We start from the raw sequence: 18288 nt of genomic DNA, 5'->3' as shown, positions 1-18288 counted from the left end.
CGCGTCCCTCGACCCCACCTACCAACCGTATCCATCGACCCCACCTACCAACCGTATCCCTTGACCCCACCTACCAACCGTATCCATCGACACCACCTACTCACCATATCCCTCAACCCCATCTACTCACCATATTCTTCAACACCACCTAGCCACTATATCCCTTAACCCCACGTATCCATCCTCTCACCATATCCCGCCATCCCACCCGCTCACTATATCCCTCAACTTCAACTATCTTCTCACCACGTTGCTCAACCCCTTCTCTCTCCACACATATCTAATTGTTGTTAAACTTTATTTACACCATCCACCTCACCAATCGGGCACCTTTGGCTGGAATTCCTCATATTATGATAGTTTTAGACATATATAGGTTGGAATTGGTCTGCATAGAGTGGGTTATGAATGAGAAAGAAAATCAGGCAAAGAGCTTGTCAATCGCCAACTAGAAACCAAAAACACAGTAATAGAATAGTCAGCACATATTTCAAAAGGAAAGGTCATGCCTGACCAAACTTATTAAATTCTTTGAAGAAGTAACAGATAGGGTGGATAAGGGTAAAGAAGTAGATGCAATAAAAATACTTTGATAAAGATACCAATTGCGTGGTAGACTCATGACTAAGGTCAGAGCATGTGGAGTCAGGGGACAATTAGCAGAACGGGTAGCAAGCTGGATACAAAAGAGAAAACAGAGAGCAGGGTTAAGGCTAATTACTCAAACTGGCAAATGGTGGGAAAAGTGGCATTCCTCAGGGATCAGTGCCAGGACAACTGCCATTCACAATTTACAATAATGGCTTGGAATCAGGAGTATAATTTCAAAATTTGCAAATGATACCAAATTGGGAGGGTGTAGTTAAGGAAGAATGTGGCAAAATACAAGGAGGCCTCAATAAACTAGAAGAATGGGGATGTAACTGGATACATGTCCAATATGTAGATAAGTGTGAGGTGGTGCATTTTGTTAAGAAGAATAAGGAGGTCTCACATTACTTGGATAATGAAAGTCTAAATGGGATTGAGGAACAGAGAAATCTGGGGATTCTGATTTACAGATTGTATAATTCTTGAAAATGGAAAAGAGCGATGCAGGTTAATAACAAAAACAAACCATTTCTAGAGGGATAGAATTAAAAAGCTGAGAAATTACGTTAAAGTTGTATCAAAGATCAACTGGACCACACTTGGAATGCTATGAACTGCTCTCCATGTTATAATAAGAGAATAAAGGCACTGGGGAGGGTGCAAAGAACAATCACAAATTGATACCAGAACTGAGAAGATATAATTAGCAGAAAAGCCTGAAGACCGGGGACTATTTTCTCTAGAAAAGAAGAGTGTGACTTGATAGAGGTCTTTAAGATAATGAAATGGCTTGATAGAGTAGACGAAGAGAAAATGTTTCTTGTGGGTGACGGGGTGTTGGGGGCGGGGGGGGGCATGGGTGGCGGCGGGGGGTGGAGTCTAAAACCAGACGTCATAAATATACGATGGTCACTGATAAATCCAACGGAGAATTCAGGAGAAACTTATTTACCCAGAGAGTGGTTAGAATCTGAAACTTGCTACCACAGGAAATGGCTGAGGTAAGTAGCAAAGATCATTTCAGGGAAGCTAGACAAATACAATAGGAGAAAGGAATGGAAGAATAGGCTGATAGGTTAAAAGGATTGGGCGGGAGGCATGTGTGGAGTATAAACAGTATCACCTGTCCAACTGGGCTGAATGGCCTATCTCTGCATTGTATTCTGTAGCTATTAGCCGTGAAGCCGGCAGCCACCATCTCAATGCAGTTTAATACCTCAAAGTATCAGCAGCATGAGGGAGGGGCTGGGAGTGGTGATGAGGGCAAGTTAGAGAAGGCTGACTCTGGGAACTAGAAGTGGAGATTGAGAGGATTAAGTACTAAATGGAATGGAGGAGAGAACACAAGGTCAAGTGGGGCAGGATTATTAATAAACAATTTGAAAAGAATTAGACAATCAGATTTACCAATTGACATTCCCGAAACATATTGATGGGGTGGCAATTTCCCCACAGAATTAAAGGAAGAATCACAACAGTTTACTTTATCCTTCCACAATGATCGGATGAATGTGCTCAGTTTTCTCAGAATCTTCCTGGTTGTCCTCCCCACCTCCTCTCAAGGACAGTAAGATTCTTCCTGTTACTAGATTCTGAGAACGACACATCAGGATAAAATTCCAATTCTCTGCCAACAATCTTCTGCCTTTTACATCTCAGATTTTAAAAGCCTTGTCGTTGCATTCAAATCCCTCCATGGCCCCGCCCCTCCCTATCTCTGTAACTCTTCCAGCCATACAATCCTCCAAGACATTTGTGTTACTCTGAACCTCTTGCACATCACCAACTTTCACGGCTATACCATTAGCGGCCATGCCTTTGGCTACTGAGCCCTAAGCTCTGGAACTCCCTTTCTAAATGTAGCCACCTCTCAATCCTCCTTTGATGCCTTCCTTAAAACCTATCTCTTTGACCAAGCTATTTTGTCAGCCCTCCTAGTATCTCCTACCCCAGTCCAGTCAGAGTCAAGAGGAGAGGAAATTGCAGAGATAAAGCGAGTTTGCAGAGACAGATGTTTTCAGTTAAAAGGGAATGAAAACAGATGAGGACCAGTCTTCTACTTTAACATTAAACTTGGTACATGGTAGGAATCTATTTCACAAGAAGGTAGACTTTGGTGAGGCTGGTAGAGCTTTATTAATCTTTAATAAAGCTGTGCGTCCCTCATGGAGCGTGTTGTGAAGGGTTGGATCCCTTTTGTTAAATATATAATGGCGGTGTGAAATTATTGATGTAGTGTGTTTTGATAAAGGGGCTCTGGAGATAGACAATATGCAAAAGGATACAAAGACTCTCTAAAACAACCTCACACCACAAAACCATTTCACCTCAAAACAACCGATTGGCAGTCCCCTCTATCCAGGTTTCTCCACAATTGTCATTGGGATTCAGTTCGATCCCCCCACCTCTTCGAGTCATGCCGTAGTTCACTGTGTAGCTCCCTCGCCTCTGAATCAGAAGGTTGTGAGTTCAAGCCCCACTCCACAAACTTAAGCACATAATTCAGGCCAATGCTCCCAGTGTGGGGTACAGCACTGTGGAGTTGTCCGTCACTCGCATGAGGTGTTAAATTGAGGCCTCACCTGCTCTTTCAGGTGAATGTAAAAGATTCCATGATGCTATGTAGAAGAAGAGCAGAGGTGTTCTCACTGGCGTGCTGGACCAATGTTTAATTTACAATCCACATCACTAAAACAAATGATCTGGTTATTGTCACATTGCTGATTGTGGGAGCTTGCTATGCACAAATTAGCTGTTGTGTTTCCTACTTTACAGTGACTACACTTCAAAAGGATTTCATTGGCTGTAAAAGCACAGCACAAGCCAGCAACAGGAGGCCACCATTCAACTCTTCCATTCAGTTGGATCATGACTGATGTTCACCTCAGCTCCATTTTTCCATCGAGAGAATTTGTGAGTCTTTAGGAAAACTAAGCACGTGCTCATGAGTCAAAAAAAAGGTAAAACTGAAAATTAGAAAAGAATAAAACGTTGGATGGAGAAAGAGAGAACAAGAGAACTTACGAACCGGCGAATCAGGAGCAGGAGTAGGCCATTCGACCCCTTGAGCCCGCTCTGCCATTCAACAAGATCACAGCTGATCTGATTGTGGCCTCAACTCCACATACCACCCGCCCTCAATAGGTGGGGGAACTTGGTGGAATGGGATACCAGGAAAAATGGAATTAAAAGGTTAAATATTATTGTCTTTAAATTGCATCCTACATATTTATTTTTTTAGTATAAAACTAAATCTCCAATTCCTGGTGTTTGAGTAGCCAATTTGCGGTAATGAGAGTGTTTGTTTCAGTGTCACAGTGCGTAAGCGGAAAGTTGTAAAATAACGTTCAGTCCAAGGAGACTGAGGGCACCCCAGATTCTGGCACAGTATTAAGATGGCTCTTCATCAAACCTTTCTCTCCTCCTTTCTCCAAAGGCCTGCTCTCCAAAGGGGAGCTTTGCATTATTTGCACCGACAGAGTTACAGTGTCTGCATGCATGGGTACACACTTACATCACAGTGCACGTATCAGAGTGTTTCTCCTATGCTGGTCACAGGATCAAAATCCTGGAACTCCCTCCCTAACAGCACCGTGGGTGTAGCTACAGCGGTTCAAGAAGGCAGCTCACCACCACCTTCTCAAGGGCAATGAGGGATGGGCAATAAATGCTGGCCTAGCCAGCGACGCTCACATCCCATGAACGAATATGTTAAAAAAAGGAAGATTAGCAAATGCAAATCCATGTTTACCTCTGTGCATGTACGTGTGCCTGCCTATGTGCCCACCAACACTGTATTGTGCCTATATGTATGTGGGCATGTATGAATGCACAACCGTGTATGTGTGGGCACAGGAGTGGGCACATGGTGTAAGCATATTTTTCTGTATGCTTTTATGCTTGTGGGTGTGTACATATTTGTGTATATGTGAATACTCTGCCATCTACTGGGCAGTTTTGGGAGCTTCACCCAGGTGAACTGCTGAAGGGTGATCAGTGACACATATTGAATAGGCCCATTCGAACCCTGAGTGCAATATGGAGGGATGAATGGAGAGAGAATGCACCCACAAGCTCTACCCATTTGCATCATGCGTTAAGCTGCCTAACCAGCAAATCTTGAGAGGACTACTGGAGGTTGCTCAGAAAATTGCCAAAGGTTTCTTAAAAGATTTTGCGGCCTCTTTTGCAGGGTCAAGGGAGAGCCAACAATAAAACTTCTACTGTGAGGCACCCCCTGAGCAGGATGGGTGGGGTGGGGAGGGAAAGGCACAGGGAAGCCAGGGCCCCTGCCCTTGATCGGGATCCAACAGACAGGATCCAGCTGGGTTATGAGATCCTCCTCTGCCTCCAGTAGTTAGCCTGCAGCCACTCACCATCATGCGCCAGGCGTGATCACACCGGCTGTTTGAGTGAGGTGTCCAGAGTGAGCCGAGGGAAGGAGGGAAAGAGAGAGAGAACCAGAGAGAAAAGAAAAGGACAAGAAGAGATCATTTAAAAAGGAAAATTGCAAAAATAATATTAAATATGTACAATCTACTTCAAACAAGTCTGTACTTTAGCTGAAATTTATTAAGCTGTGGTTTAAATCTTCTTTATAAGATGCTAATGGAAAATTTTACATTGAACCCATCATGCACTTGGAGCTGCATTTTTTATTTGTTCATGGGATATGGCGTTGCTGGCCAAGCCAGCATTTATTATCTGTCCCTAACTGCCCTAATTCAGAGGGCATCTAAGATTTAAGGCCCATATTGTCATGGATTCGAACCCGGGTCCCTGGGGCATTACCCTGGGTCTCTGGATTCCTTGTCCAGAGACAATACCACTACGCCAACGCCTGCCTTATCGCTTCTTGAAGTAATGCTGGCATCAACTTATTACTTCAAAAGTAATTAGTTGGATGTGAGATGAATTATTAATTCTCAGGGTGTGAGTATCCCTGGTAAGGTATTTAACGTCTCTATACAGATGGGAATTGGCCTTCTTCGCGAACCATTGCAAGTTCAGTGCCCTGCTCCAGGGGGTAATTTAGAGTCAACCATGCTGGTGGGGGGACTGGAGTCACAAATAGGCCAGACCAGGTAAGGATGGCAGGTTTCCTTCCCTAAAGGACATTAGTGAACAAATTTAGGTTTTTTATGACAATCCCTCAGTTTCATGGTCACTTTTACTGGATAACAGATTTTTTATTTCCAGCTTTATAAAAAACAAATTTAAATGCTCAGCAAGGTGATGGGATTGTGAACTCATACCCTCAGGGTTATTAGTCCAGTAGTAGAACCCAACACACTTTCAGGCTCACTAATCCTGAAGACAAGACACAGTGCTGCATAAACATATTGTGTGCCAGGTGAGGGACATTTTCTTTTTTAGTTTTTGTCCTGAATTTGTTTTGTTGCACTAGGCCAATCATTGCTCTATCGTGCAACTGTCTGCTCTTGATTTGTGAGGCCAAAACATCAACTGGGTATTCAACTATGTAAAGCATCACAGCCAAACCTGATTCTATCCCAGAATCAGGCTGGACAGAAGGAGGCCATTTGGCCCTTGATGCCTGTGTCAGCTCTCTGCAGGAGCTGTTTAGTTTAGTCCAACTTCTCCTGCTCTTTCCCCATAAGCCTGCAAATTACTCCTCACCCAATACACACACATACACTCACAGACACACATTCAGACACACACACACGTTCTCAAACACACACTCACACACATGCGCATTCTCACACATGCACACTCTCACACGCAGACACACGGACACACACAGACACACATGCTCTCAGAGTCACATGCTCTCAGACACACACACACACACAATCAGCAAACAGGGAGCCGCACCATGAGGAGCCCCTGGATTGATTTTGTCCCTTCTCTATTCAGGAGTGGTTCAAATTTATGTGGAGCTCAAAACTCTCAGTCTGACAATCTAGAACACACCAAACGGGATGGAGAAGGTTTCATTTTTTTGTTAGTACCCAAAACTCACTTGCACTTCCCGAGAATTTTAAAAATATTCTTGCAGTCATATATGTAAGAATTCTTTGCCATTCCAAAAATCAGCTCTGCAAATCCTGGGCTTGTTGTTAAACAACCAGATTTGGCAGGGCTCTTTCTGATACAGACTTCCACCCAGCTACGACTGTTAAAATTTAAGAAAGGAAGGCATTTAATTTTAAAAAATAATTACTGCCAGTAATAGCGACAGCAGAAGAAACACTGGGAGCCCCTCACTAAGGATAAGAGGAAAAGTCAAGGGGAGTGCTCTTGGGCACTGTGTTGGTGTTGTACACCTTCTGTATCCAATCACGGCATCACTAGTCTCAGAAGGTTCATTCCCTAGCAGTCCCTCAAAGCAAGGAGGACGTTTGTCATAGAGCCCGTGGCAAGAGTTTGCGCGTGGAGTAGTTTCACATGGGGAGGCTGTTACACTGCAGCTACCGCACGGTTCTGGCTGACCAGGAAGCTCTCCCGCTCTCACCGCCTGCCATAGGTGTATCAGAAGGATTTAGAGGTTGGACAATTGGTCATGCCATGAACACACCCTCCGTGGCCATCAATTTCTGGGGTGGGTCTCGAACCCAGAGTTTCTGGCTCAGAGGTAGGGACACTACCAAATGCGCCACAAGTCCTCTCTCTCTTTGAAGACCAAACAGCTGAAAATAGGAATGCCTCAGATATCAACCAGGGAGGTTCCACATCCTGATTTAACTGACCCAAGTTGGGATATATACTTCATGCTCACCTGAGAGGGCAGACAGGGCCTCAGATTAAGATCTCATCCAAAAGACAGCACGTCTAAACAGTGCAGCAGTCCCTCAGTGCTGCACTGGGAGTGTCAGCCTGGATTATGTACTCAAATCTCTGGAGTGAGATTTAAACCTCCACCTTTCCGACTCAGAGGCAAGAGAGCTACACAATGTGCCGTGGCTGACAATTGCTTTCCAAGCTCACGTATAAAAAAAATTTGAGCTTTTACTTCAGATGTCCAAAATCCACAGCAATTTTTCTTCATCTAAAGAATAGTTATCTTGGTGAGGCAGTAGAGAGCACTAGTGGAGCCATACCACAAGGATTGTCGGCATCAGAGAGTAAAAAGGTTCGGGTGATAAAAAATAAAACCTGGGAACAGCCCAGATTGGGATATCCTGAGACATCTGGGTGTGGGGAGCAGAGAAAAAGCCATGTTTTTACAGCATTTAAGAGGTAGTAACGTATAGCCCATAATCCCATCAGCCTCCTCCCCAACTCATGTTATATTTTTTAATTTATTCATTTATGGGATGTGGGCATTGCTGGCAAGGCCGGCATTTATTGCCCTACCTTAATTGTTCTTGAGAACACGGTGGGTGAGCTGCCTTCTTGAATATGACTGGGTGGCTTGCTAGGCCACTTCAGAGGGCAGTTAAGAGTCAACCACACTGTGTGGCCCTGGAGTCACATATGGTCCAGATTGATTAAGGATGGTAGATTTCCTTCCCTAAAGGACACTTCCCTAAAGTGAACTAGATGAGGTTTTTAACAAGAATCTGGTAGTGTCATGGTCACTAGATTTATTTAGTTATCTGAATTTAAATTCCCCCAGCTGCTGTGGTGGGATTTGAACTCATGTCTCTGGATCACTTGTTTAGGCCTCTGGATTACTAATCCAGTAACATACAGCATGTGATGAAATATCTCTATGTTACCGTTACATCCTCCATCTTCCATAAACTTCAACTCCAGCAGCCCAAATTCTGTTCACGCTATATATTCAGCCCATCACTCATAAACCTCCACTGGCTCCCAACTCTCAACACTTTAAATACAAAATATTTCTCCCTATCGCCTCATCCCACCCCACTACTGTAGTCTCTCTCTGGCAGAGTCAAAACCCTGGAAATTAAGAACTGTAGGAACCCCATCAACACACGCGCTGCAAGGGTCCACCAATACCTTTCTCAAGGGCAAACAAGGATGGGAAATAAATGCCAGCCTTGCTACATTCCAAGAATGAACTTAAAAATAAAATCCTCCCCTGCACCCTTCATTCATCTGAATCTGATCCCCTGTGTATTCTCCCTCCCCACTCTCCTACTCCAACCCTGGTAACAAAATCTTTGTTTTATTTTGTTCTTGGGATTTATCCATCCTTACGTACCCTGGCAACATGAATCACAGGTCAATTAGGCGGTATAGTGTACGGTCACAGATATTCTAACTCGCACCAATTTTCGTTCGCCCAATACCTTCTTTACTCACTGACCTATATTAGTTCTCAGCCTGGGAATGCCTTGATTTCTAAATTCTCAACCCTAACTCTGTAACTTGCTCCATCCCTACAAATCTTTGAGATCTCAGAGCCCCTTCAGTTCTGGCCTCTTGCGCCTCCCTGATCTTAATTGCTCCACCATTGGTGGCTGTACTTTCAGCTGTCAGGGCTCCGAGCTATGGAATTCCCTCCATCAGCCTCTTCAACATATTCTCCTCCTTTAAGATGCCCTGTAAAAGCTACTCCTTTGAGCAATTTTTTGTCACCTGCTCTAATACCTCTATGGCGCTCACTGTCAAATTTTATTTGATATTATCAAGTTACATCAATGTAAGCACAGGAACAGGCTATTCAGACCAATGGGTGTATGTCAGTGTTAATGCTCCACACAAACCTCCTCCTACCCCTCTTCATCTCACCCACCAACATATCCCTCTATTCCTTCTTCCATCCTGTGTTTACCCGGCTTCCCCTTAAATGAATCTGCACTATTCACCTCAACCACTCCCTGTGATAGCGAGTTCCACACTCTCAGCACTCTCTGGGTAAAGGCAGTTTCTTCTGAGTTCTCTTTTGGATGTATTAGTGACTATTTTACATTTATGGCCTCCTAGAAATGGAAATATTTTCTCTACATCTACCCTGTCAGACCCTCTCAGTTGTGGTATCATTCTTGTGAGTCTGTTTACACCTTTGCAGTATCTCTATATTCTTTTTATAAAATGAAACCCAGAACCGGAGTCCAGTAATGTTCCTGTGAAGCACCTTGTGATGCTTTACTATGTTCACGGTGCGACACACACTTTGAGGTTATTGTTGGAGGGGGTGGCAGGTTTCCGTCCGCAGGGAACACAACTGAACTACTTGGCTTCTTTAACAGCAATCCGGCAGCTTTCCTTTCCATTCCATCTGGTAGCTGTCCATAAATTATCAGAATCATTCTTACTTCACTTTCGCCACTTTCAAAAGTGCAATTTGAACTCAGGATTCAGGCCAGTTCAATACCATAATCACAAGAGTAGCGAACCCACAATCGCCCACCTTGACTCTCTGGAATTCCCAATTCAAAGCCCTCCTCTCCACTTCTCTCCAGTATCAACCGTGGCTCCGTGGGTAGCACTCGTGTCTCTTGAGTCAGAGGTTGTGAGTTCAAGTCTGACTGCAGAGACTTAAGCACATAATCTAGGCTGACATTCCCAGTGCAGTACTGAGGGAATGCTGCATTGTCAGAGATGCTCTTTCTCAAATGAGCTTTAAACCAAGGCCCCATTCTTGCTGCTCAGGTGGATGTAAAAGATCCCAGAACACTACTTTGAAGCACAGCGGGAGAGTTTTCCTGGCATCCTGATCAATATTTATCCTTCAACTACATCACTACAAAACTGGTTATCAGTTCATTATCACATTGCTGTTCATGGGAGCTTGCTGTGGGCAAATAGGCTGCTGTGTTTCCTACATTAACAAAAGTAATTACATAGCAAAAGTATTTAATTGGCTGTAAAGTGCTTTGGGATGTACTGCAGGCCTGAAAGGCACTGTAGAAATACAAGTTCTTTCTTACACACTTTAGTATCCTTTACAAACTTCCTCAAATGTCTCTTTTTGACCAATATAAGACCATAAGACCATAAGTCATAGGAGCAGAAATTAGGCCATTCGGCCCATCGAGTCTGCTCCGCCATTCAATCATGGCTGATAAGTTTCTCAACCCCATTCTCCCGCCTTCTCCCCGTAACCTTTGATCTCCTTACCAACCAAGAACCTATCTATCTCAGTCTTAAATACACTCAATACCTGGCCTCCACAGCCTTCTGTGGCAATGAATTCCATAGATTCACCACTCTCTGGCTAAAGAAGTTTCTCCTCATCTCTGTTCTAAAAGGTCTTCCCTTTATTCTGAGGCTGTGTCCTCGGGTCCTAGTCTCTCCTACTAATGGAAACATCTTCCCCACGTCCACTCTATCCAGGCCTTTCAGTATTCTGTAAGTTTCAATCAGATCCCCCCTCATCCTTCTAAACTCCATCGAGTATAGACCCAGAGTCCTCAAACGTTCCTCATATGTTAAGCCCTTCATTCCTGGGATCATTCTCGTGAACCTCCTCTGGACCCTCTCCAGGGCCAGAACATCCTTCCTGAGATACGGGGCCCAAAATTGCTCACAATATTCTAAACGTGGTCTGACCAGAGCCTTATAAAGCCTCAGCAGCACATCCCTGCTTTTATATTCTAGTCCTCTCGAAATAAATGTCAGTCAATATAATCAGTTACCTCTACAAACTCCCCAGCCAGAGCTCAGAATCCATCTTATTTTCCCATTTGATTCATTTTGTGAAAAGCCTTGGAATATTTTGTACTTTACTTTACAGTAAGAAAAAAAAACTCACATTTATAGACTCTTTCATGTTCCAAGGCGTTTCACATAAGGAGATATTAGGACAAGTGACCAAAAGCTTGGTCAGGTAGGTTTTAAAGAGCATCTTGAGGGAGGAGAGAGATGTGGAGAAGTTGCTTAGGGCCCAGTAGATGAAGGCACAGTCTCCAATGATGGGGAGCAAAGGGAATCAGAGATGCGCAAGAGACCAGAGTTGGAGGAGTATAGATATTTCAGAGGGGTGTCGGGCTGGAGGAGATTATAGAGATAACGAGGGGGGTGAGGCCATGGAAGCATTTAAAAACAAGGTTGAGCAGGAAACCAGGCTGGTTTGCTCCTTCACCAGCTCAGGGCCATTGAACACACCAGTAGGACTCCCGGAAGATAGGGAACCGAACCTGTAACGCTCTTCTGTAGGGCAAGGCACGACACCTCGAGCACCCGTGTTGTACAAGCTCATGTAAAGCCCTGGGCCCTACCCGGTCACTAACACACCGAAACCTCGCTGTTTTACGAAAAAAAGGGCAAATAAATATATACGTTATTTATCGGAATCAAACGGAGGGCAGGCATCACAGTTACAAAAGCAAACGAGAATTACCAGTCACGTGACGCACTTATGCGTAAGCAAGTGTAAAAGTTTACAAATGACGTGACTGCTAGGGGAAATTCTAAATCCTGCTTTTTTTTTTGCGTTTTACAAGATTACTAAATAAGCAATAACCACAAGTACTACATTCACATGTGTGCGCCCGTAGAAATCTAAAATAAAACATTCATCCGACATCATTTTGTTACACACTGCGTGTGCTGTTACAGGAAAAAAAAAAATCCTCGCAGATCAAATCTAAAATGGTTCAACCACAAAAAAAAACACATTAAGGATCTTTTTCCCTCTCTCTGCTTCCACAGCTATGCCTGAACTGAAAATAATGTGGAGCCACAGGCCTCAACCCAGCCCCACATAAACCACACATTTCCACATCAATAAAGTTAATTGGTTAGCCATTAGTTACTGGAGTATACTGTACTCACCAGGACATGAGCAACCTCCTGACATTTTTCACATCTCTGAACTCCCTTCCTATATGTATATATGATTTTTTTTTAAATCCTTTTTTTGCCTCCTTCTGATTGCAACAAGCAGACAGCCAGCCTCTACTTCATGGTGTCCTGTGTGTGTTGATGTCACGTACTGAAATCTCTGGGAAGGAGAAAAAAAAGAGAGAGAGAGGGACCATCAGAGAAACAGGAAGCAGAAATTATTCGTCCCTGAAAGGCGGAATGCCTCTACTCATTAATATGCAAATGCTAAATTCAGTGGGTGGAGTATGTGTCTGGCAGGGTAACCCAGGAAACAAGAGATGGTAAAGCAACAACAAGCATGTGACCCAGATTTTCTCTCTCGCTGTCTCTAAAAGGTTGTTAAGGTTGTTTTCTACACTGAAAAAAACCCTGCTCCCATCAAATTCCTTTCGCCATCCATCATTGCCCTCTCAGCAAGCAGAAACCTTAGCCCCTTTTCAGCTAGATCAGTGGTGTTTATTCATCGAATAGAAGTCATTCACCTTCCCCCTCTCTACCCTGCTCCTCCTTCTCCCTCTCACCTCTCCCCCACTACTAGTCCAGGATCTGGGAGAAGAGAATGTTAACCCTTTCTGAACCGTAGTCCAAAATAAGAAAAATATACTATTTTTTTGTTCTCCTCTTTGCTTTGTTCAGAGAGGTCATACAGCACAAATTCAGTGAATAACTGCGCTGCCCACTGCTGTACTGGTAATAACAGACTGCAAGGTCCCATCTTTGATATCCCAGTTTGAGTTATTAAATAATGAAGGGCTTCCCTCAGTGGGATAGGAAGGAGAGAAATCAGCCTCCGTTCCTACTCCTTGGGGTTGTAACCCCTCCAGGGTCACCTGGAGTTCCCAATGAATTGAAGATTAATCCCCAGGATACTGCTGCAAGCAAAAACCCAAGAGAGAAGTCATAAGGGTCTTAATAAAATTGTGAAATCTTTCATTTTTTTCAACACTTTTGCTAATTTGTTATTAAAATCTTGGAAAACATGGGGGATACAGGCTGTTTGACAGTCAACTATCGGATAACAAAAAGTCTGTTCACTTTTGGCTGGCTGTGGGAGGAGGGTGGACTGTGTAGGTGGACATATCAGCTGACCAATAATGGGACCATTGGGGGTCAGGTTACGGTTGGAGGCAGGAGGTCATGTGATGAAGCCCCCACAGCTACGTCCAACCACAGTTGGAAACCGTACTGCCCAAGGTCCATGTGTGGTCAGCCGTGGCCCAATCCAGGATTCAAGCCCAAAAGTCGAAGCTCACACTTTGCTATTTAATATAATCCATACACAAACCTCATGTGAAAGATAGGCTGATGCCCCAGGCAATACAATGTAAACTGCTTTTGGTGCCATCGCTTTGAGGTGGCTGTAAATCTCCCAAAGTTACAGCAGGGGATTGGGAGAATCCCTAATGAAATTCTACCACCCTGTTCATTGAAGGAGGAACATTGATCAGAACGTTGGGAGAGTTCTCTGCTCTTCTTCAAATGGTGCCACAGGATTTTTGAGGTCCATGACAACAAACAAATGGGGTTATGTCCCATCCAAAGGATCGTAACTCCAACAGCACCACCTCAGCTGAGGTTTGAGCTCAAGTTCTGGAACTGGGTTTGATCCTACAATCAGTAACGAGAGAGCTTCAGCTCACACAGAACTCTGTGTTTCTTCAACTCTGGCCTCATGTGCATTACCCACTTCCTTCATCCTGCCATTGTAGCCATGCCCTCTTTTTGATAGATAATAATGACCTGGACTTTCAGATTCCCTTCTTGCAGGTGCCAGACCCTAAGAGGGCATTGGCAACCATGAACCTCCGTTGGATTGGTCCATGATTATGCTTGGCAAAGTATTGCAATGGTTTGCCATTGCCTTCTGCAGTATGGCTGACCAGGAAACTCTCCCACTCTTACCACCTGCCATCAGGTGTATTGGAAGGATTTACAGGCTGATAATTAGCCTGATTGGTCAGGTTCTGAATGCACCTTCCGTGGCCATCAAGCCTCGGAGTGGGACTTGAACCCAGAGGTTCTGGCCCAGGGATAGGGATGCTATCACTGCATCACAAGACTGCCATTTTGGACTTTCATTTACAGGGCATAATTTCTAATGATATGTAACTCAGAAATAAACAGTGAAGAGGAGAGTAACAGGCTTAAGGAGGACCCAGACAGACTGGTGAAATGGGGAGACACGTGGAAGATCAAATTCAATGCAGGGAAGTGTGAACTTATTAATTTTGATGAGAAGAATGAGGATAGGCGATATAAACTAAATTTAAAGGGTTCAGGAACAAAAATGTATGTACACAAGTCTTTGAAGGTGGCAGGGCAGATTTTTTAAATTATATTAATTCATGGGATGTGGGCATCACTGGCTGGGCCAGCATTTACTGCCCATCCCCAATTGCCCTTGAGAAGGTGGTGGTGAGCTGCCTTCTTGAACCACTGCAGTCCATGTGCTGTAGGTACACCCACAGTGCTGTTAGGGAGGGAGTTCCAGAATTTTGACACAGTGACACAGGAACGGCGATATATTTCCAAGTCATGATGGTGAGTGACTTGGAGAGGAACTTCCAGATGGTGGTGTTCCCATGTGTCTGCTGCCCTTGTCCTTCTAGATGGTAGTGGTCGTGGGTTTGGAAGGTGCTGTCGAAGGTTGAGAAAGTGGTTAAAAAGTCACATGGGATCCTTGGCTTTACAAATAGAGGCATGGAGTACAAAAACACCAAACCTTTTTTATAAACCTTTATAAAACACTGGTTATGCCACAACTATATTATTCTAATCAATTCTTGGCACTAGACTTTAGAAAGGATGTCAAGGCCTTAGAGAGGGTCCCGTCGAGATTTGCTGGAATGATACTAGGAATGAGGGACTTCAATTACCTCCCTTCTTCAGAGAAACTAGAGAAACTGAGTTTGTTCTCCTTAGAGCCGAGGTTAAGGGGAGATCTGATAGAGTTGTTCAAGATCATAAATGGTTTGATAGAGAAACTAAGGAGAGAATGTTTCCAGTGGCACAAGGGTCAATAACCACATAACATAGATTAAGGTGAATGGCAAAAGAACCAGGGAGGAGGAAAAGACATTACCTATGATTGCGATGATCTGGAATGTGCTGACTGTAAGGGTGGTGGAATCAGATTCAATAGTAACTTTCAAAAGGGAACTGGATAAATACTTGAAAAGGAAATGTTTGCAGGGCTACGGCGGAAGAGCTGGGGGGAGGGTGGAACTAATTGAATAGTTCTACTAAAGAGCCAGCACAGGCACAATGGGCCGATTGGCCTCCTCCTATCCTGTATCATTCTGTAATTCTAAATCTGTATGGCTATTTACAAATTTACATTTAGACTGAATCTGGCACCTTACTGATCTGCTGGACTCACTATCATAACCAGCAATATCTGTATCTGCCAAGCTATTGTGCAAAGTTAAACCAAGCTGCATCCGGGTACATCATGTGGTTGGCTTAAATCTCTCTGAAAAAGATAAGCTTGCACTTCCATAGCACCTTTCAAGACCTCAAGACTTTCCAAAGCACTTTAAAACCAATGAAGTACTTTTGAAATGTAGTCACTGTTGTAATACAGGAAAGGCAGCAACCAAATTATGCACAAAAAGATCCCACAGCAGCTATGTAATAGATGACTAGATAATCAGTTTCGGTGATATTGACTCGGGGGCTAAATTTTGGGCAGAACACCAGGGAGACCTCCTCAGTACTACACTGGGATCATCACTCTAGGTTATGTGCTCGAGTCTCTGGAATGAGTCTTAAAGCCATAACCATCTGACTGAAAGGTGAGAGTGCTACTCATGGCTGACACCTTAAATTACAACAATGCGAGCAAGCAGTAGACATTGCTCACTTCGAGGAGGCACAGCGTGTCACCTTGTTGGTTAATGTGATCCCAGGGCTTGGAGTCTAGTCTCTGCTTCACCCCTTCCCTCCTCAACCTTAAATGGTTGTTAATCATCTTCAGTCCTCCCTTCCTGCCAAGAGTTGAGGCATTTTTCTCAAGGTCAGATTCTTCATTCCAAACAAGACATTCCTAAGGATAATGGACCTTCAAGTAATTTTGCTCACGAACACAAGGAAAGTTCTGTTCAGACTGATTGCCTTGGGCAGACGGCCAGAACTGCATTACACAGTGGGAGGTCTCCATAAGACCAGGCATTACGTAACACACAAGGGAAAAAACATCCAGCAGCAGTACTGACTAAAACGCTTAGCCACACAGGGAGCTGTGTGTACTGAACAGTGTGTTACACTGAGACGGTTGTGTGTACTGAACAGTGTGTTACACAGAGAGGGCTGTGTGTACTGAACAGTGTGTTACACTGAGAGGGTTGTGTATACTGAACAGTGTGTTACACTGAGAGGGCTGTGTGTACTGAACAGTGTGTTACACTGAGAGGGCTGTGTGTACTGAACAGTGTGTTACACTGAGACGGTTGTGAGTACTGAACAGTGTGTTACACTGAGAGGGTTGTGTGTACTGAACAGTGTGTTACACTGAGAGGGCTGTGTGTACTGAACAGTGTGTTACACTGAGAGGGCTGTGTGTACTGAACAGTGTGTTACACTGAGAGGGTTGTGTGTACTGAACAGTGTGTTACACAGAGAGAGCTGTGTGTACTGAACAGTGTGTTACACTGAGAGGGTTGTGTGTACTGAACAGTGTGTTACACTGAGAGGGTTGTGTATACTGAACAGTGTGTTACACTGAGAGGGTTGTGTGTACTGAACAGTGTTAAACAGAGAGATCTGTGTATACTGAACAGTGTGTTACACAGAGATCTGTGTATACTGAACAGTGTTAAACAGAGAGATCTGTGTATACTGAACAGTGTGTTACACTGAGAGGGTTGTGTATACTGAACAGTGTTAAACAGAGAAATCTGTGCGTACTGAACAGTGTGTTACACAGAGAGGGCTGTGCGTACTGAACAATGTGTTACACAGAGAAATCTGTGCGTACTGAACAGTGTGTTACACAGAGAGGGCTGTGCGTACTGAACAGTGTGTTACACAGAGAGGGCTGTGCGTACTGAACAGTGTGTTACACAGAGAGGGCTGTGCGTACTGAACAGTGTGTTACACAGAGAGGGCTGTGCGTACTGAACAGTGTGTTACACAGAGAAATCTGTGCGTACTGAACAGTGTGTTACTCAGAGAGGGCTGTGCGTACTGAACAGTGTGTTACACAGAGAAATCTGTGCGTACTGAACAGTGTGTTACACAGAGAGGGCTGTGCGTACTGAACAGTGTGTTACACAGAGAAATCTGTGCGTACTGAACAGTATGTTAAGCAAGAGAGTTCTGTGCACTGAACAGTGTGTTAAACATAGCTGTGTACTGAACACAGTGTGTCAAACAGAGAGAGCTGTGTACTGAACAGTGTGTGACACAGGGAGAATTGTGTGTACTGAACAGTGTGTTAAACATAGCTGTGTACTGAACACAGTGTGTCAAACAGAGAGAGCTGTGTACCAAACAGTGTGTGACACAGGGAGAATTGTGTGTATTGAACAGTGTATTAAACATGGCTGTGTACTGAACACAGTGGCTGGAATTTTCCGGCCCCATTGGCATCAGGTGTCATGGTGGGCGGAGGGGGGAACATTATGGTGAGAAAGCCAAAAATCGGTTTTACGCCATCGTGAAACCAGTTTGCGATCGTCCACTCTACCCATCTGACAGCATCTGTGGAGATAGAAACAAGAGTTAACGTTTTGAGTCTGTATGACCCTTCTTCAAAGCTAAATAGAAATGTGATTCTCCTCTACGTTGGGGAGACCAAACATTGACTAGGCGACCGCTTTGCAGAACACCTTCGGTCTCTCCACAAGCATGACCCAGACCTTCCTGTCGCTTGCCATTTCAACACACCACCCTGCTCCCATGCCCACATGTCTGTCCTCGGCCTGCTGCAATGTTCCAGTGAAGCTCAATGCAAACTGGAGGAACAGCACCTCATCTTCTGATTAGGCACTT

At 44.2% G+C, this 18288-nt stretch overlaps 1 protein-coding gene across 3 annotated transcripts in view; it reads right to left on the bottom strand.

Moving 5' to 3' along the window:
• Positions 1-18288, bottom strand: part of LOC144694513 (LIM domain-binding protein 1) — a 98207-nt gene that overhangs the window by 59263 nt on the left and 20656 nt on the right. For 2 of the 3 annotated variants that reach the window (XM_078565023.1, XM_078565025.1), the window contains exon 1: positions 12247-12485. The exons of the other annotated variant lie outside the window; for it this stretch is intronic. In XM_078565023.1, the coding sequence (XP_078421149.1) occupies positions 12247-12271 (25 nt within the window). In that variant the 5' untranslated portion in view covers positions 12272-12485. Of the gene's footprint in view, positions 1-12246; positions 12486-18288 lie in introns of those variants that run through there. 3 annotated transcript variants of the gene reach the window in all.

This window comes from Cetorhinus maximus, chromosome 20 (genome assembly GCF_964194155.1).
Source record: "Cetorhinus maximus chromosome 20, sCetMax3.hap1.1, whole genome shotgun sequence".
Classification (NCBI taxonomy): Eukaryota; Metazoa; Chordata; class Chondrichthyes; order Lamniformes; family Cetorhinidae; genus Cetorhinus; species Cetorhinus maximus.
The sequence above is the reverse complement of the archived record's forward strand: the minus strand, read 5'-3'. Positions and strand labels throughout refer to the sequence as shown.